This window comes from Gambusia affinis, linkage group LG13 (assembly GCF_019740435.1).
Source record: "Gambusia affinis linkage group LG13, SWU_Gaff_1.0, whole genome shotgun sequence".
Classification (NCBI taxonomy): Eukaryota; Metazoa; Chordata; class Actinopteri; order Cyprinodontiformes; family Poeciliidae; genus Gambusia; species Gambusia affinis.
The window spans coordinates 5,954,053-5,978,281 of NC_057880.1; the positions used below are offsets into that span (position 1 = coordinate 5,954,053).

A 24,229-nucleotide genomic window follows, 5' to 3' on the forward strand; every position below is an offset into this window, starting at 1 on the left:
CCTTACAACACACACAGGGCGCACTGCACTATAGGGCGCACCTCATATTTTGAAGAAAATCTAAGACTTTTATGTGCGCCTTATGGTCGTGAAAATACGGTAATTTCAAATACAAATATCTTAGTGTCCTTAAAATAAGACAAATCTGCCTCACAGTTCACTTTTCAGGATATAGAACTTGTTTTAAGTCAATAATTCCTTGATATTGATGAAAAAGTATTAGTTTGTCTTGCAGACCATTTCACTTATAAGATGGGAAAAATATCTTGATAGAAGAGAAAAAGTCTGCTGATACATTTTCATCAACATTATGAAATTATTTATTAAAAACAAGCAAACAAGCTCCTATTCTTGCTGAAAAGTTACTTCTAAGTCAGTTTTGTCTTATTTTCAGTGCACTAAGACATTTACAGTAGAAACTGGACCAAAAATGGAGTTTTGTGTTTTTGCCGTGTTTAAGATGCTTCAGAAATACTTCCTGTGAAAAAAAGCAAAGGCAACATAATTGGACGTCGAGCTGGTGGCAGTTTTCCTTCGATATTTGCTACATTGAAGCACGCCGATATGGAATTTCAAAGGAGAGAGGAGAAAGAAATCTAAAAAGAAAAGGGAGGAATGCAAGAATGCACTGACATGGCAGAGCACCATCAAATGAGGGAACGTCTGGAGTTTTATCACCAATGCTCGCTCTCCCGTTCTTGTCCCCCCCCCAACTGTTACCCTGTTTTTGCTGGGGGGGGAGAAGATATGGGAGGCAGAGGAGGAGGAGGATCGAGGGCAAAGAGGGTTGAGGGAGGCCTGAGCATTCCTTTAACTCTTCTCTCCTCTGCACTTCAAACTCTTCACAGAAGGGACGAGGTCATCCTGAGGCCAGCGCTGGCTAAGGATTGACCTCTTCTTCTTGACGTTCCCTAATGTCTCCTTGCATCTGTTCTCGCTCTGCTTTGCCCTTTCTTTTTCTTCCTCTCTATGTCTTGCGTGGGAAGTTAAGCAATCAGCTCGAAAACCCGACGTCAGTTCTCAGAATTAAACATTTTATTGCGTTGGGCTCGCAACTCTTGAACAAGTTCCACTCTGCCTATCTGTATCTGCTTCCTCCTCCAGCTGGCTCTTGCTTATCGTCCTTTACGGTGGAAAATGGCAACCCAACTCCCTTAGCAACGAATCTACAGTCTGACCCTGCACAATCCCTCCGCCTCTCAGAAACCCACGCCGGTTTCCTGTCCCTGTCGTCCCCGTATCTGCGGCCAGATGCACCATGGGGCCTGGAACAAAGGATAAAATGCCTCTCGTAATAGCAGCCGAGGGAATGGAGAGATGGAGAGGAAGAGAATAGGAGGAGTGAGGGCGTCTGAGGGGGTGAAAAAAAAAAGAAAAAGCAGGGCGCTCTGCAAACCAGACACTCTTGCTGTGCCCGTTAATAAGCTGACGTGGAGACTGGAAGAGAAGAAGAAGAGGAAGGGAGAGAGAAAAGAAAACCAGAGTGAGGCTTCACCTTTGCGCGACCCCCCGGGTGCTATAGGGCCGGTGTTTATGGCCTGCTCTCTCCCCGGCCTCCCACCCAACACAATGAGCTTCACTATCCGGCCCAGCGACTGGGCGACAATGGCCGGGCTATTTTGGCGTGACTCGCCGCCGCTGGTGGTACGCATAAAGTTGGGTTAAAAAAAACACACGACCGACTTACACGGGTCGGGGAATCCATCACACTCTGAACGCCGTCAGAGGTCAGGAGTTGGAGTCCAACCAAGGGCGCATACGTTTGACATACGAATGAACCGATGGAGCGATGGATTCAAAAACATGTGAACCAGATGCAGTCGCCAGAACCAGAGCCAACGAACTGTTGTTAAGAGACTGGGTCGGATTTATTGTTTCTTTATCCAACGTTATATATACAAAGGCTTTGTAAAAGTATTCGTGCCCCTTTTAACTTTTTCACATTCTCTCATGGTAAAAAAAACAAACAAACTGCATTTTCATCTGTTTATGGAACAGATCAAACTAAAGTGGTTCACACTGTTCATTACTGCAGCAGATCAATCTGAACGCTGCTGATCATGTTCTCGCTAAAACCAGGAGGATAGACCACATCACCCCAAACCTGAAGTCCTTCCACTGGCTCCATGTAGCTCAGAGGCTTCAAATGACTTCTGTTAGTTCATAAATTACTGAACGGCTCAGCACCACAACACATTAAAGATCTGCCGTCGTCGTAGCAACCATCCAGACCTCTCAGGTCTTCGGGTACTGGTTCTGCTCTGCGTCTCCAGAACCAAATATAGAGAAGCAGCATTCAGCTTCTATGCATCACAAATCTGGAACAAACTTCAGGAAAACTGCAAAACAGCTGAAACACAGAGTTCCTTTAAATCAGTATAGAGTTGCCTTTGATTAATAGTAACTGGAACATTGATCAACATACTTGATGTGTACTGATGATGGCATTTGACAAAATATGTTTATTACTTGGGCTGCACAGTGGAGCAGTTGGTAGAGCTGCAAACTCCAAGCTTTCTGCATGGAGTTTGCATGTTCTCCCTGTGCATGGTGGGTTCTCTCCGGGTTCTCCGGCTTCCTCCCACAGTCCAAAAACATGACTGTCAGGTTAATTGGTCTCTCTAAATTCTCCCTAGGTGTGAGTGTGTGTGTGAATGGTTGTGTGTCCTGTATGTCTCTGTGTTGCCCTGGACAGACTGGTGACCTGTCCAGGGTGACCCCGCCTCTCACCTGGAACGTAGCTGGAGAGGAACCAGCAACCCTCCTGACCCCATTTGGGACAAGAGTGAACAGAAAATGGATGGATGTTTATTACTTGTTTAATAATTGGTGACTGTATTATGCTTTTACGATGCAAAACACTTTGAACTGTCTTGTTGCTGAAATGTGATGCAGAAATAAACTTGACTACTCGTGTGAAAACAAACGTTTGGTTGTCAAGACATGAACCTCTACAGACGGATAATTATTGGAAAATTGTTTGTTTGCAAGGAGCGTTTAGTTGGGCATCTTGTTTCAAAGGGTAACCATCTGATCACCTTCCTTGTCTTTGCCAAAGGACGCCTTCCACACAACATGATGCTGCCACCACCGTGCTTTGGACATTGAAAGTTAAATCTTAGCCTTTTTTCATGTTCATCTCCTTTCTTGTATACACTTGTATAAATGACAGTTAAGGTATTAATCTCTAAACTCTTTAAAAACAACAAATCATTTTTATTCCACTTCACAGTTCTGCATTACCCTGATAAAATACATCAAAGGGTGAGGTGACAAAATGTGCCAACGTTCAAGAGTTATGGCGACTCTTGCGAGGCACCAAACACTTCTAATGTGACGATTAATTCTCCAACCTTTTCTCCCCTCCTTCACTGGGAAGAGTGGAACTGATTGCGACGGCGTCTGCCAAGCCCTTGCCAACGTCCCATTCTGATGACACACACAGACACTCACACACAGACACTCACACACATGCACCCGCAGATGCACAGACATACCGAGTCGAGTCGGCTGCACACAGGTGTACGCGAAGCGCACGTGAAATGCCCAATTAAAAGCAAGAAATTGTCTTTTTCATCAGCTGCCTTTGTTGCGTGACCAATTAGGGGATAATTTAATAACGCGCGTTGGAAAGATGCAGATTGGATACACAAAAGGTTACTCTGCGAGCTCGTCCATTTAAATTCAAGCGCAGTTCCTCGGGATCTGCGGCGCACGCCGTCACACGTCTCCTGAGCCCACAGCCGGCTATCGCGCTGGTAAGACGAGACTGAAACACACACAAGCCGAGCGCCGCATCCTCGGCGCTCACTCATCAGTTAGTAACCTGAGACAGTTTCTGCACACTCATGCGGCCTGCACAAACTCCCCACGTTTGCAGCACAGCTGGATATTTCGGGATCGGCTCCATTCGTTCTGAAGCAGTCGGCACATTTCGGCGCACGCCAACAGAGAGTCTGACATGCATATTCATATCCGAGAGCCGCTTAAAATAACTCTGCAACCACACACACACACACACACACACACACTCCTCCTCCTGCCTGCCAATCAGTTTGATTTAACAAAGGGGAAAAAAAGCAAGCTCTGACGGGTAGCCGTGTACTTATCATCAGGTTGTCACCGCGCTTCCTAGCATGAATTGTCTGCCGCAAAACCACAATTAACGCCCCGGCCCCCCGTATCCTTCCTCCACACGCCGGTGGCGCAGCCGCACTAATAAATAGTGGCCCTGTCTTTAGTCCTTAACGTGACTTTGTGGAAAAGCTGCATGCATTTTGTGGACGTTTGGAGGCGTGCTGCTTGATGGAAGTGCAGTTATGAGTTTATCTCCCCGGCTGACAAGTCGGCTTGATCCTCCCTTCGCAGCAGCACTCCCTCCCTCGTCCTCCTGAATGAACCAGATTAGTTTGTATTAACTGACATCGACCGCCTGCACAAAGGCAAACTCTCCCGTTCAAGCGAACATGAAGGAATAAACACGAGTGGAAACGAGGATCTGGGATTTACTTGTTTACTTTACAAGCGAGAGTGAATTTATGTTGTTTATGGGCGCCTCAACTGGAACATTCACACTTCTCCCACTTTTTACAGGACAGACTAGCGCAAAGTAGTGAAGTCTGCACTGATATCCTGTGTTGCAAACAGTCTGTCTTTTTCAATGTTCAATACAAGTTATGTACATTTTTAGAAAAGTGACTGAACTCGGTTATACATCCGATATTTATATTTTTCATAACTGCAGGGTATTTTTGTGTTATAGCCTTACTGTTTTTTTTTTTGCATATTGTTTTAACACCTTTTTGCATGAACCTCTATATCTGTTGATGCTGTTTAATCAAGTTTATTTGTGCATCTCAGCATCAAGGCAGTCCAAAGCGCTTTACATCACAAATGTGTCATACAGTCCAAATGCTGGGACCAGGAACAAACACTGGATTTTGTCGAGTGCCATCATCAAAATCATCAAGCAACTCTAAACAGATCAGTCTTTAGTTTCGATTTAAAGGAACTCAGTGTTTCGGCTGTTTAGCAGTTTTCTGGAAGTTTGTTCCAGGTTTGTTACACCTGAATTTCCCCTTTATAGGACAATAAAGGCTTTTTCTATTCTATTCTATTCGATTCTTGTAAAGTGGACTGAAAATACTTTCCTTTTCTAATGTGGGTTGCCTATATGTTCCGACTCTTTTATTACGCTACCCCGAAATAAAACCAAATGCAAGAAATTCCTGTAAGAAGGCTCTTGATTACCAATCATCGTCAGTATAGATGCACAAAACCAATTTTGTCGAGGAACGCTAACACACCATCCCCACTGTAAAACATGGTGGTGGCAGCATTATGCCATAGTGGGAGCTGGTAGGAAAATCATTGGATCTAAATCTAGAGCATTTCTGAAGAAAAGAAAAAGTAGTGAAAACTGCCAAATCCTGTAGAGGTTCACCGTCTGACAGAATGATAGATGGAAACATAAAGTCAGAATTACAATCCAATAGTTTAGGTCGAAGCAAAGTTTGGACCTGAAGCCCAGAGAGAAATTAACTGAAAAACAGGAAAAAGGTTTATTTTGAAAAGATATAGAGGTATAAAGCTGATGGAGACGTACCCCAAGTTATAATTGGAGCCACAGGTGACTCAACAAAACTTTCACTGGGCCTCTCTGCATGCATTCACTGCTTATTTTTATATATGAATCTCTTTGCCGCGGCGTAAACGTAGATGTTCTCCTTGCTGTTGCTTTCTTGTGCTGTAAAACCTCCCAAAAATGATGCCTGCACTACCTGCACTTCCTTATCTCAACTTAATCCCCCTTGGAAATGTGTGAAAACAAAATGCATTATCGGCTAATGAATATGTTTTCTTCCCCAGTCTGTATCAATCAAACTGTGCCCACCGTGGCTGAGCGTCCTGAGGGCATTTGTGGAAAACCTGAGTGCAAGATAAGAACCACTGGTTATGAGGAATTTTAAGCTTCCAGCTCAGATGCGGATTTGGAAGAGGGAGAAAAAAAAAAAAGGCTGCAACTATTCATTAGCAAACCATATTTAGCACTGAGTCAAAAGATTACGCACCGTCCCTAATTTGTCTGCACAGCTTTCAGCAAGTACAAACACCTACATGCCTTGTTACAGACGAACAACGCGGCTGCGTGCTCTTGCTTGTCGGAAAGTTTTCCTCATTCTTCCCCCTCCTTCTCCCCTCTCAGAACTTTTTGGCCCAATCGCAGCGCCGTACTAAAGTATTCACAGCCAATCACAAATCTAATGGAGCTAATTTGGACTTTATGCATGAGATCAACTCAAAACAGTAGATAATTGTAGGGGAAGTTTGATCAAATCGAAAGCTTTCCAGGATTTGTTTACAACTAATAATAACTGTGGAGTTGTATTCGGCCCCCTTCACCTTTATGTCCCTCAATAAAATTCAGCGCTTTAAGGATTTGTAATTATATGTATGGGTTTTATAACAAACGTCCGAGACTCCTACACAAAACAAGCGACGCGTTGCTCAGTCTGCTGTCCTGCCCGCCGCCTATAGAAAGCGTCAGTTTGCATCAGTTCTCCGAGGGGAAAAAAAAAAAAAAAAAAAAAGGTGCGGCCAAGTGCTCATTACTTCTGCATTAGGCTGTGAAGGATGCAAAAACACACGCCCGGAGGTTTGAAACCATATGGACGGAGAAACGCTTGAGAGGTTCGTTCAGAGTGAGGTCATTTAGGAGTCAGAAGACAAAGACGGAGCGCTGTGAGACTGCACCTAATATGTTATGAGACAAGAGGCCTGTGTTTGGAGTCAGCACAACTTACAAGCCTTTATTGGCAGGCGAATGCGTCCTGAACCATCTCCAAACGCATTCGCAGCTATGCAGCGACACACCCACGGACACGGACACCGACACACACAAACACGGCGAGTACATGGAGGGGCTTTTTCAGTTCCAGCTTCTAATAACATGAAGTGAATTAATAGGGTCACATATGGAGGGGAGGGGGGGGAAAACTCAGGAGAAACTGTGTGAAGTTCAACTGGAGCTTGGGACCGCAAACAGACACGGGGTCGCTTAATCTTCATTGCTTCTCCCACATGAAATGCAGGCATGTCTGCGTGTGCGAGGTACAGACAGTGTCCCTGTTGCTCCACTACCTAAAGAGCCCAGTGTCCATTAAAAGGGCCATGAATCCACCACTAAAACTGGTTTCACAGAGTGGAGCAGCAGGCCGGCAAAGCCGCTCACACAGACTGGAGAAGAGCTCAGTCTGTTTATGTGCGTGTCCGTGGCAACCAGGTGCCTCACAGAGTCAAACAGAGGAAATATTTGCCACTTGAAAACCACACATGAACTCAGTGACTCTCACAGAGCTGGTTCTGCAGCCACTACTGACATCTGAATGGGAGGTGCCAAAAAAAGACATTTAGAAACACAAGACAGTGAGAGGGGCATGAAACGCAGACTGGGGCAAATATAACGATGGCAAAAAAAATAATAAAAATAAAAAGGATAAAGACAGACATTTAGACATTTGAATGGAGATGCAGTGGTCAAATGTGACTCCAGCTCCTCTTTTTGAGTCAATCAAATTTACTCCCCTAGCCATTAAGGAGGTGAAATGGCATCGAATTATGTAGGAAGAGTAAAGAATGGTAGGATAAGGAGAGAGGCGCAGTGTAGACTAGCATGTGGAGGGTAAAGTGGAATATAGTAGAGTATGGTGTGGAAGATAAAGTAGGGTAGGATGGAGACATTAAACTAAGGTAGGATAGAGAGGGCAAAGTAGAACAGAAAAGGGTGAGGAATGTAGGGCAGGACATTGTGTAGGGAGGCTAAAGTTGGGTAAAGTGGAATAGGATGGGGATGTTTTAGAGGTTTAAAGAGAATTTCACTATGCAAAGTACTCAACTAGAAGCATGAAAATCACCCTAACCAACATCTGGTTGCCTGCTTCTCCTTCGTTGCTTCAAAATAAGAGCTAAAAGCAAAGTCCCACACTAAGTCCGGGCTCAACAGAACCAAACAGGATTCAGGCTTCATCTTTGTCCCTGCTTCACTTCTGGCACATTGTGCCGCTGTTGAACTCAGCCACCTTTTGTCCATCAATACTGGAGAGAGAAAGGGAACGGCTGGAAGCCTGGTGCTGGTCAGAAACAAGCGCCGCTGTCGGCTCCCCGACCGCAGCGGACCCAGCCTGTGTCCTCTAGCCTTCGGGCTTGGATCGAACTCTCACCGTGAACGGACGTCACACGCTGAGAATGGACCTCTGTTCCATTTGAGCTACTTCAGGGGTGAGTATTACAAATGTATCGCCTTATTTGCAGTGTGAGAGGTTGTTGACTGTAAATATAAATACGCTTAGTTACAAAATGAATCTGCTACACGTCTCAACAGTTTCCAAATAGATAAAAAAAAAAAAGAGAATGTGTGTGTAGAGCGGCTACACACACACAGGCTGTATTGCTGACGGGGCTTGCTGCAAACGGACTGGGTGACCTAAATCCCACTCCATACTGCCTGTGTCATATCCTGCCACTGTGCGTGTCACTTCCCCCAGCAGCTCGCAGCAGCTTTCACCACGGGGGATCCTCACTGCTGCTCAGAAACAAGTGAAGGTACCCTTTATTTATTTATTTATTTATTTATTTATTTATTTATTTTTATTTTATTTTTTTTGTGGGGGGCAGCAAATACCCGCTGTCAGCAGACCAAAAGCAAAAATGGATCGTTATTTTTTTTGTTCCCCCCACATGCTCACTAGCTTGGCATTGGCCATGCAAACACAGCAATAATTTATTGAAAAATCGACATAGCCCAAGAGTCATATTATGTCTTTTTACAGTAGCAGCGAGTAAGATTTTGACCCAATAGTTTAAGCAGAGGTTTGGAGGGGCCACGTTTCACCAGAAAGCCAACAAAAGCGAACGCTTTACGTTGGAAACCCCCGTGATCTATTAGCAGAAAATGAATGTCATCCCTTCATCCAGTCTTTGTGTTTTCTTTGTTGCTACAAAACACTTTGCCTCGTGTCCCGCTGACTCCTTTTCCCAGCGAACGTCAACGTGAGAACGCCCCACCGACCGACGGACGGCGGCGACCATGTGGGCTTCCGCACAGACCGTGGCATTCACATTCTGTCACCCTTTCATGTTTTGGAACTAGCTCCGCCCCCCCCCCACCACCTCCCATCCCCACTATAAAAGGAGGTTGAAAAGCAAAGGAGAGGAGTGGGAAGAAAAGAAGAGGGAATAATAAAAAATAAAAAAAAAGACAGAGCGAGGGGCGGATGAAGAGCAATGCAGGTTTGGCCTTGGGCGGCGTGCTGTGATGTAAGAGAAACACGGGGAGGAAGAGGAGGAGGAGGAGGAAGGGTGGCATTCAGTGGAGTGGGTGCATCTTTTGCATGTGTGTGAGGTTGTGCACCGACACACCAACCACGCGGATTTCTGTTGACATAACACAGTAAAGATCAGGTTGTGTCGGCACAGGCTGAAGATTCCCCGTAAAGGGCTATTGCTAGCAGCTGAGAGATTCCAATACTGGTTTTGAAACTGTTCGTGCATCTTAAGCCTGCACTGGAAAACCAAGGGTGAGGTCATATCTGAAGTGTGTGTGTGTGTGTGTGTCTGCTGTAATGTCAGAGAGTTTCAGAGTGAAGCAACCTGACGGAGCAAAGTGTACGAAACAGGCTTGGGGGCATGGGTTGAAACTTGGCCTGCTAATTCTAAAACACGTACACACACACACACACACACCTTAGAAGAGTTTCTGTGAACAAGTTCCAGCATCTACCTTTCTCTGGCCTGTCAACATACAGAGCCTCACAACTCGTCTCACTGTACCCGTTTTCCTCTCTTTCTCCTACATTTGATTGTTTCATTATTTACCACTCGGACCTGGATTATTTAGTTTTATTCATGGCAATAACCGGCACTGCAGGCGATCCGAAGAGACAGCACTCATACTGGGGATAGTTTATGAGCTCCTGCCTGATTTAATCAGCAAATCTGATTATTTAATCGTTTAATATGAAGGCAAAACAAAACGTACTTGGCAACACAATGTTTATAGACAAGAGGTCTGTAAGGAGGAACCAGAACATCCATGAGCCCAGCAGAATATGCATTTCTAAAGGGTTTACAAATAAAATATTGATACAAGTGTTGAATATAAGCAGATAAATTGGTTTCCTTCCATAAAATTGGTCTTTTTCACACAAAAAAAAAGAGAGGAGTGAATCAAAACTCCTTTTACCAACTTTTTGTTTCTTTTCTCAAGATCGTTTGATGTTCTGAGCATTATATAACAGCAATCACATAAAATATCAGATATTGAGGGTGTTTGTTGTTATCAGGAGAGAGAACAAAATCAAAATGTTATATATATCTGCCGGCATAAGTAGAGTTGCATTTCGTCACCTTCCTAAAATAACGGCATACATCAGGTTTTGCAAAAGTGTGTGTAATTTTTTTGTTTGTTTTCTTTGAAAGAAAGAGGTTGTGATTTATTTTTGCTAAAATCACTCAAGCCATTATTTTAGGAAGGTGATCATATGCATTCTCATAGGGTTTACTAACAAAGTACTGATATAAGTGGTAAAAATAAATAGATAAATAGGTTTCCGACTATAAATTTAGTCTTTTTCAAAAACTTGGAACTCCTTCCACCAACGTTTTGTATCATCTTTTGATGTACTGAGCATTATGTAATAGAAACGACATAAGATATCAGGATGTGTGAGTGGTTTGTTAAGCATAAAATGAAACCCAAACACTTTCTGCCTTCATACATGCCAATAAGGATAAAACTTTTCTTTTCCGCTTAGCGAATGATGAATGTTACATTTTCTAAATTTCTTTACTTCCCAACACAACTGGAAGGTTTTTTGTGGGTTCCTCTGTTCATTTTAGAAGAACTAAACTCAAAATGTTCCACATTCTCGTTTCCTCCTCCTCTATCTGTGTCTGTTCTGTTCCTCTGCCTCCCCCGGCCGGCTCTGTTTTGTGTCGACCCCGGCTTTCAGAAACCCGATAAGCAGCAGATGCTCTCGCGCCGCGCCACACCACGCCCTCTTCGGCTGCATCACCGTTCGTCCAGCCAGCTCCTTCTGAATGCTCTCCTCCAAACTCTCTCTCTCTCTCTCTGTCCAGGCTTTTAAGACGTTCGTAAAAGGAGGTCTTATTGACAAAACAATTGCTCGGCGGGGCTTAAACACTGCCTTTAAAGGGGTATTATTAAATTGCAGGCAGGAAGGAGAAGGGCAGCCAACAAGGGAAACCTGATGACCTGCCCATCGATTTTTACATCACCGGAGCGTTAGGAGAACTTAGCGCAGAGATACTGACTGCTGCCACAGAGAGACGTTTTATATGATGCACACTGAGCTTTTAGCTGCTGCCTGTATTTAGTGCTGCGTAATTGTGTTGTGTTGTTCTAAAACACTTTGATAAAGTGGCTGCAGCGAGAGACGCATGCAGATACACCCGAGTCTGTGCAGGTCAGCATCGGTTTTATCTCCCAAACAAATGTGCAGATTCTCACGATGGCTTATCTTCATGAGCCTGTGCTGCTTGTGGTTCGCTGTGATGAAGACTTTTCTTCCTGCTGAGGTGTGATCAATGGCCAGAGGTGGGTAGTAACCACTTGCATCAACTCGGTTACATTTACTAGAGCACGTTTTGGAGAAAAATGTACTTTTAATTGAGTAATTTCGCTATGAGGTACCACTACTTTTTCTGGATACTCGACCCAGCGAGTAACTTCACCGGATGAAAAATGAAAATGATTTAACCTAAAATTTACCGGACAACGTCACAGACCTGCAGAACTTGTTAAAAGTTTTGTAAACTTTATATTGTATGAGAAAACGATTTGGAAAAATGTCAGTTTTCTCTGTTTTTACCTTCACAGTCGGTCAGAATAAATGACTCTCCCTCGTTTTGTCTCCTGACTGACAGCATTTGTGCTGAATTTCGACTCAAAAATGACGGACATGAATACTTTTGCATGTTTATTGCATGCATCTGACAGGTAAGTGTACATCAAACTCACCGCAACTCGCTAAGGGGTATATAAGTCCACTTGTATACTGATGACATTGTAATCTACTGCTCAAAGACTTTGAAGCATCTCTAAGTATCTTCCAATAATCATTAAGGCCACATTCATCATCATCTCATCAGAAAGCTCGAAATCTTGTTACTAATAATAAGAAGAAATCAATCAGATCTTGTATGTGTCCACATAAGTCTAAGATCATTACACTTGGTGGACAGTGCCCCAGTCCAGCAAGTGTATCTGTAACTTTCCTCATCCGTGTGTGTGTGTGTGCGTCTCCATTCAGGCCTTCCTTCGTTTCAATTCTCTTTCTACTCTGCATGAATCTCTCTCCATTCAAATTGAGATTCCCTGGTGCAGCGTACTTCTGCCAATAATTCATGAGTGATCTGCGGCCCCTTGCCGGCCTTTAGCATTTTTATTTAATCTCGGCGAGCCCCACCACGTGCTCGCTCATCAATAATGCACGGAGACATGTGTGTTAACACATCCGCGGTGCGCGAGAGAAAAGAGCGAGAGGAGAGAGTTACACGAGTGTGCAGCAGACGCTGTGTGATGAAGCACATGACGATGAAGGCAGTCTGTGTGCGTGCTCGCCGGCGTTTTGCCGCTGTACCATGTGACAGGGCGTGCGTTTCCATCCGCGAGCGCGGTCGTACGCTTTTCATCTTTAAACCCTCCTCTGCTGGGACGACATAAACACGGACGACCCCGCCGTGCGTCTGTGGCCGTTTGACATGAATTAAACTCAAATGGCTTTCGCGCAACTCGAAGCAACGCTCCCGCTAAGCGCTCCGTGCCCTCTGAAGTTGCGGGGAGGATTCGGTGAAAACTGACAACGATTGGGCGCCGTGCATGTGTGTGTATTTGTGCATGTGGGGGTGCACGTGCACGTACGCGTGCGTGCGTCTGAATTTGATCACGTCTACGTGCGAACGAGTGTGTTTTTCCAATAGCCGCTGACAAACAGAATCACATCTAGGAAAATTGACTTCACTAAATCAGTGGGTCAGGAGGTAACATCACTAGGGGTTGCTATGGAGACACCCAATGACGGGGCTTCCCATCCAGCGCAACACGCCAGTGAAATGGCAGTTCCCTAACATAACCTCCCTCTATCTTTCCCTCTCTCTCTCTATCACTCCATCATTGTCCGTCTTTTATTTTTCCATTTCTTCCCCACCTCTCTCTCTTTCTCTCTCTTTCTCTTTTTCTAATCGTTCTCTTCCTGCTTTTATCTCTTTCTCCTCGTTTTCTTTGTATTTCTTTTAATTCTCAGCTGTCCTTTCAAGCCGCGACTTGCGGCTCGCTTGCTCAGACAACCGAACCATGCATGGAAATCTGCCTGTGGACAAACACCCCCCCTCCCCCCTCCACACACACACACATACACACCAGGACACACTTGTATATATCGAAATGTGAGGGGGCAGTGGGATCCCAGCATGCAGGGTTTAACAGTTAATACCCCTTAGATTAACCACCCCCGGTTCCTCTCTCTCTCTCTCACACACACACACACACACGCACGACATCTTCCACAAACCAAGATTAGCCACCTACGATTTGCACAGTGTGTGTGGTGGCCTTGCTTTCTCCCTCCCTCTCTCTCTCTTTCACTCACACAGACACACACACACACAAACCTTCAGGGTTTGTTGCCATACCCGTACAAAAAACAAAACAAACACACACTCAAGGTAAAGAGACCAAGCTACAGTTCATGTGACTGTGCAACTCTATCTGTCTCTTGCACACACGCACACACACGCACACGCACACACGCAATATCACAGCTGTAAGAAGTGATCCCCTCCTTTGGATTTTAAAGGTGGTGGGGTTGAGGGGGGTCATGCGATTTGATAACCTCTACAGGATTCCCTTTGGTCAGAAGGCAGTGTGTGTGTGTGTGTGGGCGTGTGCGTGTGTATGTTTGTGTTGGGTATAATCCTCCACAGACTGATCCATCATATCCTAATCTAACGTCTCTGAGGTCTCAGACTGAACAATGGCTGTGAATAATGTTAACAACATTAGACGGCTGGTAATGGGGGAGTTATCAGCCCTGATCTTTTCCCCTCCTTCTTGTCCTTATCTCACGCTTCTTTTTTATTTTTTTATTTTTTTGCTCTTCATCTATTTTTCACTCTCACTAGGCCGCTCATCGCTTTCTTCTTGCCTCTCCTCCACTTGTTTTTATGCCCGCACCTCGCAAGGCGCTTTCAAGGATTATTTTAAGGGCTGCGCAGATCAAACGCGCTCTGCCAGGGCCGCGCCTCAGCAACCCGGGCTTCAGCCCCTTTAATTAGACACGGCTAATAACGCTAAGCATGTGCTGATAGCTATCTCACTGATAAGACTGGCCGCGCGAGGACATAGGGCCCCTTTCTACCTTTAACAGTGTTACCTAAGGTTAAAACGGATAGTTAGCAACCTTATTTTACGAGCCTGACCAGTCACACTTGTTTGCAATTAGCTGCCTAGTTGGCACTCGCAGAGCGGTAATTTGCAGAGGCAGGTTAGCAGCCAGGCTGTAGACTTCCAAGTGGGGCCCCTTGTTAACAAGGATGACTTTAAAAGCTAACGTTGTTCCAAACATATTTGAAATACTGGAGCTATGAGATCTAGGGATATTGATTCATTTAAGCTCTGATGTAATGGGGAGTTAAAACGCTTGTAGCGAAGTAAGAAAGAAAGTAATTGTTCAGATGCATTGCTCAGTTAATGAGCACTGCTCTTTGGGCTGGGTAACAACCAGGGCCGTCACTAGGTTTAAAGGACAAGGGGGGGGGTTTAGCCCCCAGAATCTGAGCAAACACAGCAAGAAGGTAGAAAGTCTCTCAAACAAAAACTGAGAAGTTGCTTTTTTTAAAACTAGTTTCCGGGGTAATGCTAACCTCACACCACAAAATATGACTGAACAGCTGATCGATATAACAAATGATTTCTTAGTAAATGTTGCCAAGATAAACATAATTATTTGTGGCATAATCTGGCCAAATTATAATGAATTTGTTGGCAGTTTTTTTAAAACAGCACGATAAAAATAATAATAATAATAATAATAATAATAATAATAATAATAATAATAATAATAATAATAATAATAATAAACACCAAATTATTTAGAGGGGCTTAAAACAATTTTTCAGAGGCTTCAGCTCCCTAAAATAGGCTTAAAGACACCAGATAGCACTAAAGACGTTCCCAGAACTTTCAAAACATTTAAGTGTCAATATTTAATGTAGCCAGTCAAAAAAAGAAGAAAGATAACTGGGTAACAGAAGAGATACAAACAATTCCTACACCCTAAGATCAGATAGGCATGCATGAAATCAGCATCTGATTTGTATAGTCAATCTAAAATACATAAGTTGCTCTCATGCTGTTGCCTCGCTTGTCATGTATTCTGTCTTAATGAAAAACACACATTCAGCACATCTAAAGATGAGGAATTGGTGCAAACTTTAAAGTTTTTAAAGTGTCACATCTTTAACGTTTTCTGTTGCTTTTGAAGCAGCATGAATTGTGCGCGTAGGTCGGGATGAAAGATGTGACATTTACAGTGGTCAGAAAAGCCACGAAGTAGGTCATGCCACCAGTTTCACTTTCAAGCATCTGGAATGCCATGGTGAGTTGTCATCAATGCAGAGTTTGTGTTTCAGAAGACCTGCATGATACCAGCTGGTCATGGTTCAAATACTGTAGTAGTGGCACAGACATACGTGGCATGTGAGATCTGAGACAGTCATGGCAAAGTTAGGATTATTCTAGACTGCTTATTAAAATGCAGTTTGGAAAACCTATACTGGTAAAAACAAACTGTAGAATCCTCCAAAATTAAAAAAAAAATGTCATCTCATCTAGTGACCCCAACATAATGTCTTATCTTCCCTCATGAGCTGCATGTACTGTTAAAAAAAATGACTAAAGTCCCTAAATAGGACAACAAATCAAAGCAATTAGTATTTTTTTTTGCTATTATGAGTAAAATTAATCCTAGATTTTAAACATTCTGCTTAAATATCGCAATCAACTTAGACAAAATAAGCCCAAAGATTAAAATAAATGTTAATTACAGTAAGGCTAAAAAAGAATCCGTAAACCCTGAAATGAATGGGCCAAACACCTATAATCATCCTGTAAGCTTCCACTTTTCACGTGATCATCCTCATCTAACTTGCACATAATGAACGATGTTATTGGATTTTTTTTAAAGATAGCCAATTTACATGGATGCTCATGTCGGGGCTGAGATAAGCAGTTGCTTTTTGAGGAAGAAAAAAAAAAGAGAGAGAGAGAGAGAGAGAGAGAGAAACCACTCCAGGCCATATCTCCTCACATGGATTGATCTGGGTTGAGGAGGAATTCAGCAAGAGAGCGATGAAAAGTAGGGGAGGAGGGGAGGCATTAATTCCGATCATTAAGAACTGGGATAGCCCCAGGCGGTCCCACCCCGACAAAAAAAACAACAACAAAAAAAATCGACTGCATGTAAACTCTGGAGCGACTTACCAGTTGTTCACTTGTAGGATGGTGAGTCCTGTGTCCTGCGCCAGCTGTTTCTTCTGTTCTTCTGAGGGGTAGGGATGCTGAGGGAGGAGAAAGACAACATGCATGAGAAGATGAGAAGGAAAATTTTAAAAAATAATCACAAATTGATCAATGAAGCTTCTAGTTGAAGCATCTGCATTAAGAGAAAAAAAAACAAACAAAAAATCGCAGGTGGAAATGAGACGTCTGTCTTCGTGTGTGTCTATATCTAGATTTATACTGCAAGTCGGTGTGAGTATGAGCGCATCAATAAGCCCCCCGCCCCCACACACACACACAATTCATTAATGGAATATGAAATCTTGTAATTAATGGCAGCCAAAAAGGCAAGCCAATTAGAAAGTTAAGTGAAGTGGAGAACCAGCTCTGATAATTAGGCAGCCTCTTACACAAATATATTCGCATCGACGGCCCCCCTTCACCCCGCTGCATATGTAATCAGTGAGATGAGAATATGTAGCGCCAACCCAAAGGAATAAAGACAAGTGAAGACGGTTAACACTCACGTAATCCTTTGTCTTCACTCCCGCTGTTCATAGATCGTAACACTGATTTAACCGTTAAGTTTGCTCTTTTTTTATTTTTGTTGCCAAGATTGATACATTTTCACTGTGGAATATCGAATGCCTCCTTGCTTTCTTTCATCCTCCATCTTAAAACAGGAAGAGGGGATTCCCCAGAAATACATAATACCTTCTCAGTGAGGCCTTTAATCCAGTTTAATTGGTCTTTAAAGGGTTAAAAAACTTCAGCTCCACAAATCCAAACGAGCTCTCAATACCTTTAATAAAGACTGTAGGAGCGGGAGTCTGAGATTTTTACAAATTCCAATGGACAAAATGTTGCAATATTAAAAGACCTCGATATTTAAAGGGTTTGTCTATTGAAGCGCAGTAGGGTTCCTTTACCGTGATAAAGTCCCACACACAGAGAAACACTCCAAGAAGCTGCGTTTCCAGTATAAGTGTACGCAAAGCTTTGTTAATATCGGTCGAAAAACCACATTTTCACAATTGCGGTGTTTCCATTACAATAAGAAATACAGCTCAGGTCACGTGAATGAGTTTGTTCACATGATCAATCATTAAAAAAAACATGCCAGATCATCATCTTCCACCAGGTTCCTGTCGTCTTCTCCGTCTTCAGTGGGAACATCTGGTTGTTGAATGCGCGACTCGTTTGAGGAGAAAAAACAAGCGTTTCCATTGCAGCTTTACGAAACACAAGAACTTTGATACAGCTGAAACATCACCTCACCCTCGGGCAAAAAATGTTTTAATCGAAAAACACGAGTTCTTTCAAAATTGACCCCTTTTTCCATTAAGCAAATTTCAATCTGCGCACTTTTAAAGTCAATGGAAACGCAGCTGTAGTCTTCCCTGAACGCTCTGGCAGGTCAGACTCATAAACTGGAACTAAATGAATCAACTTTAGGTTGCTGGCTTATTTTTGGATGCCAAAAGGAAACCTGGATGCATATTGTTGTATCCGACTGGACAGTTAAACTGAGCCTGTTTCAAAGTGGCTTTACGAGTCGCCCCCACCACCAACCAGCTGAGAACAGTTAACGCTGAGCCACCTGTTCATATATATATATATATATATATATATATATATATATATATATATATATATATATATATATATATACAGCAGGCGGATGTGCACTGAAGTAGTATGTGGAGTTACATTAGAGCGTGTGGTGTCATGGCGGCTCGGACTCTTTTTCATGCAGTACAGCGTCCGGTTCATGAGTGAGACAAATCCGGGTCTGTGCCGTGAGCAGAGCAGGCCTTAAAAAGGGAAGAGGAGGGAGGATGAAGAACAGCTAGGGGTGAACGAAGCAAAGTAATTATTGTGTATCCATTTACATAATATATGCTAATTAAAAAGAAAAAAAAGAAAAAGAATGACATTTTACTAACCATGGGGTTTGATTTACTCAAACATTTAGTTTTTATGAAACCAATAAATGTCACTGAAAAGCCTAAAAAAGACACAATAAGCATAACTTCTGTTGCTGGCATTTATTACTTGCATCCCGAATTAGGGTGACCAGCTCTGACACCACACATGTGGCCGGTGTGTGCAGTGAGCCTAACAAGGCGACGGACTCATGATAGTCAATCAGACAAGAAAAATCAGTCTGGCGCCAGCTTTTTCATTTTTTTTTATTACAGTTTTTCCAGCGCATAATGACCAGGATTGTGTTTAATGCTGAGCAAGGAGGAGAGAGCGTGAGAGGAGACTCATTTTTTCTCTTTTCCCCCAGCATTCCCTTATCCATGTGATTGGTTGCGGGGAATGGAAACACAAGGAGGCTAATTTCATGCGCTAAGTTATAATTGCATTGTCGCCTGCGGCCAAATTTGTGTCCACTTCATCAACCGTTTTTCTGTGCCCCTTCGCTGGAAGTGTGTGTTTGCAGAGATTACCCCGTCATTGTGTAGGTTTGCGGACGTGCGCGCGCACGAGAACACGTCTGAAGCCGATCAGATAAGGTCGGATTTGCGAGAACCGCAAAATAAATTTGCGTGTAAAACGCTTACTGCATGAAACGCGACAGCGCTACTGTTTCAGCCGCCCGTCTCATTTCGACGCGGCGACACGTCTACGAAAGCAGAGGTGTATTACAAAGTCGGTTGTATATCCATTTATCAGTTTATCTGTCGGCAGGATGTCATAAAAACTAATAAGAGCAATTTTACAAAATCTCTGTGGAAATGAGGAGCGTCGGCGAACAAAGGATTCGTTAACTCTACCAATACAAGACGGGGCATTGTGGAGGGCCAAGTGCCCTCCTGGCTTACAAACAGGAATCACATAAATTCTCCGCTGACATATTAATGTCAACAAATCATGTGAAAAAAGATGTCTTCTTCAAAAATCTCCCTTCTTCAACAAGGAGATCTGATCAAACCTGATCAATGAGTCTATTCTGCGTGCCGTGGAACTGAAGGCTGGAGTGTCTTCCTCGTGATACCGAAGGGGCTTCAGCCATGCCAACGGCCACAGCTCAGCACAAGCACGCCCTTTCTCAATGTTCCCCTCTCCGTAGCTCGTAGGCATGCGCACAAAACCTGATCCACAACACTAGTCACACTCATATAGTCAGGATTTTAGGCAGTGGGAAAATGGGGCTTGGTTGGGCGAGTGTGATTTCGAGCGACGTCAAGAAAAGGAGGAGGAGGCCGATGTGAAGAGGAAGTTATTTTTAAACTGGCTGGTAGGGGAGTAACAATATGTGAGCTCACGAGACAATGCATGACACCGAGTTCATGGGAAATACACAAAATCAGAATTTTGCAATATTTTTCTAAAAACATAAGGGTCCCCTGTTTTTTTCCCCCCCTTGTTAACTTCACAAATTGTATATTAAGGAATCTGTAATCAGTATAAAAATTACACTCCAGCTTACTCCAGTTTCTTATGTTTGTTTTATTCTAAAATCGTCGTAAGGCCAGAAACGCACTGTAAACACTCCCCTTTCGGATTTTTAGAACAAAGCGCTCCCATTCTGGGATTGCATTTGAAAAAATCTTGGTGCATTGAAGAGTTATCCAGTTCAGAACCGGCTAACAGCCGTTAATGGCTAACGGTTGTTACTAGATAACGGTTAGCCAGAGGCAGCTAGCAGCTGGTCGTGCCAAGCCAAATGAGGCGGCTGTTATTAATTCAGTATTTGGTAGCGTGATCAACACGGACTGAACGGCTTTGTTCACTTCCTCTGCTGCCATTGCTAAAACTAAAAGCAGACTACAACACTAAAACAACGCAGAAAATTGATTTCATCAGTCACAACTTCTTCTTGCTGTGAAAACACAGGGTTTCTGTGAAATTCAACCACAGAAATCCCACTTAATGGGAGAAAACTCAGACGCAGCACTGAAGGGAGATGAGAATCGAGCAGAATAACATAGGAAGGCAATGGCCAGGCTCTGTTTATCTGATTTTTATTCTCACTGCCTGTCAGGAACCAGGCTAATTTCAAAGTACTCCATTTTAAAATTTAATTTAAGTCTCTTACAAAACACACAGTAAAGGTTGACCTGTACACGAATCTTTCAGACAACAGTGGCAGACGTAGCCCTTGGCTGAACTTTCCTCTTAAGTCAGATAAATGTGTAAAACTATGAATAAATGACAGCGCTTGCACTCGAATCCCTTAGAATTATTAATGAACAGCATCTTGAAGAATTCAAACTAAACCAATCACTTTCAGAAAAATGTTACAACTGAATAAAAAGAGCTTGTCTTATTCAGGAGGAGGAACCACAGACTTAAAACAGCATTTTATCTGTTCTCCATTCTACTTGTGCACTTTACAGATTTTCAAGCACACAAGACAAAATCCTGCCATAGTCTGACATAATGAGTGGAAATGACAACGATAATCCAAAGAGAGAGTTTGAATGACCTTCAAAAATGCCTATTTATTGGGATCCCGAAGGTTCAAAAAGCCTGGGTCACTGGAAGGAAATAAGCAAAAGAAGATTTCACTCATAGCTCTACTTCAGTGGTTTATTCTTTATTCTGATCCTGCTTCTAATTTTCCGTAACAGCCTTCCTAAAAAAAAGAAAGAAGTAAAGATAAACAGAGCGGAGTGACAAGCACAACTTAGCCAGGAAGCCGAACAGGCAGTGAGGAGGACAGAATAGTTTTTGTCCTCCTCAATGCTAAGCCTCCAAATTAGCTCCTATCTGACAAAACACTGTGATTTAGTTTCTCGCCCGGCAACGAGTCGCCGGGTTTCACCATTGTCTTTGAGTGATTCTGGCTGTGGTTGGGCGGGTTGGACGAGGGAGGGAGGGAGGGATGGAGTTAAGGAAGGCCTTGAGTGCGAAAAGCAATAACACGTTCTTTAGAAGAGCAGATGGAAAGTTTCTGCGCATCCTTCCCTCCCTTCGCCTCTTCCCCGAGCCTATCTTAATGATGCGTCCTCTCCAAATATACAACTCCTTTCATGAGAATTTCCACTCTCTGCAGGGCCCACAGCATCTGGGAGGGCGGAACTGTTTCTTCTTCTTCTTCTTCTTTCTCCTGTCTGTGTCTAATCAAATGGAGCATGTGTCAGAGTGCCATGTGTGTCCATTATGACCAAACAATAATTCGCCTTGCAAGTCAGCGTTGACGGCAAGCCGCGCACATGCGAGAGCTCAACTTTGCGCGGCCGAACGGACAGGTGCACGTGTGGGTGGGTAAGAGGGGTTTCGGTAACGTCTCCCTCTCCCTGTCTGACCGTCTTCCTCCCAGGACGTCCTCAGACCAGAACAAGACGGGGGGGGAAAGGAAGCGAGAGAGAAATGCGGAAGGAGGAGACGTGGAAATGGATATGCGAAGCCCCAGGGTTTGACAGAGAGATAAAGACACAAATATTCGGTCGGATCCCTATTTTAGTCCTACTAACCCGTGTCCAACCTATAACCGAACCAATACTCGCCATGAAAATAGAAACAGCACTGTACAAAATAACTTGGAAGTAAATGTAGAACCAAAAAGACTCAACAAACAAACATTAACCTATATGTTCCATTGTTAATATCTGTATTGATCCAAATATTGGGTAAAATAACCTCTAAATGGGGTATCAGTGACAATGTCCCCTATCCATAATGGCAGATCTATCTATGCCTTTGGGATTGTTGAATTTCAATGACATAAATTTGATTAATTGCTCAGACTTAAATCAAACTGCTTCGTTCGCATCTCGATTGCAATAAGAAGCAAAACAATTAAGTGGAAGACACATGCAGCGTGCAAATATGCATAAAAAGAAGACGCACTTCTAGGATCCTTCGATGTTTTTAAACTCTCCTTTTTATCTTTAAAGAAAAAACAATTCCACATTTTATGGTTTGGTTTCTGAATAACTGGTGGATCATTTCAGATATATAATTAAAAACATGTACACTACATTTTCTAAACACACCATCTCAGTGTGTGTATAATTACACCCTTGTGCATTCCCTTCTTAGCCATTAGGTGTTATCACTGCATTTTCTTCTATTTAAAGCTGAGCTTCCCGAGCCTATGTGCATCATGTTAAGAGCCTCGACACGCCACATTAGCGTTATAAAAAAGCAACCATTGAAATATGGGCGGAGGGTGGGGGAATACCAAAGAGGAAAATCATATGTTGTCGCAATGTAGCGTCCCGTGGAAGCGAGGCCGTGACACTGCACAATCTGTGGATCGCAGACATGGGTCGACGATATTTTAAGTCTGCTTACTTCTCCGGCAGATGGTTGTGCTTGGCCACAAGGCACGACGATGCGAAAAGAAAAAAAGAAAAAGAAAAAGAAAGAAAGAAACGGAATGGAATGATTCACAGTAAACAACTTTTAATTAGAGCGCATCTTCGCTTCCAAAAAGATTTTTAATTGCTGTAACCGTCCCGCCACGAAAAAAAAAACCTGGTGCTCACATGGCCGAATCCTCCGAGTCCGCCGGTTAAATCTCAATGGAAACTGAGCTGTCCATCAGGAATGCCTGACAGCTAATCCCGAGGCCTTTTGGCTGCATCATACCAAACTGTCTCATGCGCACACACATATAAACTGTGGAGCCAGCTCCTGCCACACATGTATGAGATTACTTTAAATATTTGGGGAAGCAAAAAGCGCTAACACATATCCTGAAACCCTGGAGTGCGAGCGGGCTTTAAAACCAGGCGTTCCGAACCGTAAGCCCGCGCCGTCTAAGCTACAGCAAGCCCCTTCAATTTCCCAATTTTCCTGCTCATTCAGTTGAAGTTTCATACTCGTGTTTGTTCACGCTGCTTCTGTGAGAGCAGCCACCGCCATTTCAAATTCCTTTCTGTGTAGGTGGCAGCGACTGACATCCCTTTGACTTCATTAGGGAGCAGGGACCCGGCAACAAGGCGGGCTCTGGGAGGAAAGGGGGGATTAAAGACAAAAAGAATAGAGAGTGAGGGTGAACAAAACAACAACAGAGCCAGAGAGGAAAAGAAACAAAGCACCCCTAACCTAATTTCCTCTGATTCGAGCTGCGCCGATCCGAAATCAAACTGTGGAAAACAGCTCTTCTGAGCTAAAATGTTTTAGCTAACTAATAAAAGCTCATGTTTAAAAAAAAAAAAAAAAGAAGGAAGTGCAAAGTGTTTTTTGTTTTTTTTTACGGCGTTGGTCCATGGCAAATCAGCTCAAAGCCTGTATGAATAATTCACCATCCTCTTTTAAGGGGAAAATTTTGATATATGCACAAAAATTTGCAAAGTAAGCCACTTTGAAAATGTTTTTGTTGTCAAATCTCTCAATTGCCTCTTTGTGAAATGAAGACATGGCAGGTAAAAACAGATGTTATTACACTTTTAATTCGTTAATGAGCTTTTACTCGTTACTGTCTGAGGAAAACTTGTGCCTTTAGGAATGAGATAAATCTTGGGAGCAAGGCTGAAACCATAGATGGGATTAATCGCTATTAATCGATTATTTAAATAGTCGACAACTACTTTAGTAATCTGTTAATCGATAATTGGAGTGCAGAGTAAAACAAGGTCATTTGGTGAAAAAGAAAACCACATGCAGAGCAGCAATTAAGCCAAACGGTACAAATAATACATATAAAGTTTGAATTAAAGATAAAAAAAACATTCAGTCAATATGTTTTAG

At 43.2% G+C, this 24,229-nt stretch overlaps 1 protein-coding gene across 1 annotated transcript in view; it reads right to left on the minus strand.

Moving 5' to 3' along the window:
* LOC122842958 (homeobox protein Meis1) overlaps nt 1-24,229 on the minus strand; it is a 114,188-nt gene that overhangs the window by 16,015 nt on the left and 73,944 nt on the right. Inside the window, exon 9 of the mRNA XM_044137292.1 lies at nt 16,559-16,635. Within this exon, the coding sequence (XP_043993227.1) occupies nt 16,559-16,635 (77 nt within the window). The remainder of the gene's footprint in view (nt 1-16,558; nt 16,636-24,229) is intronic.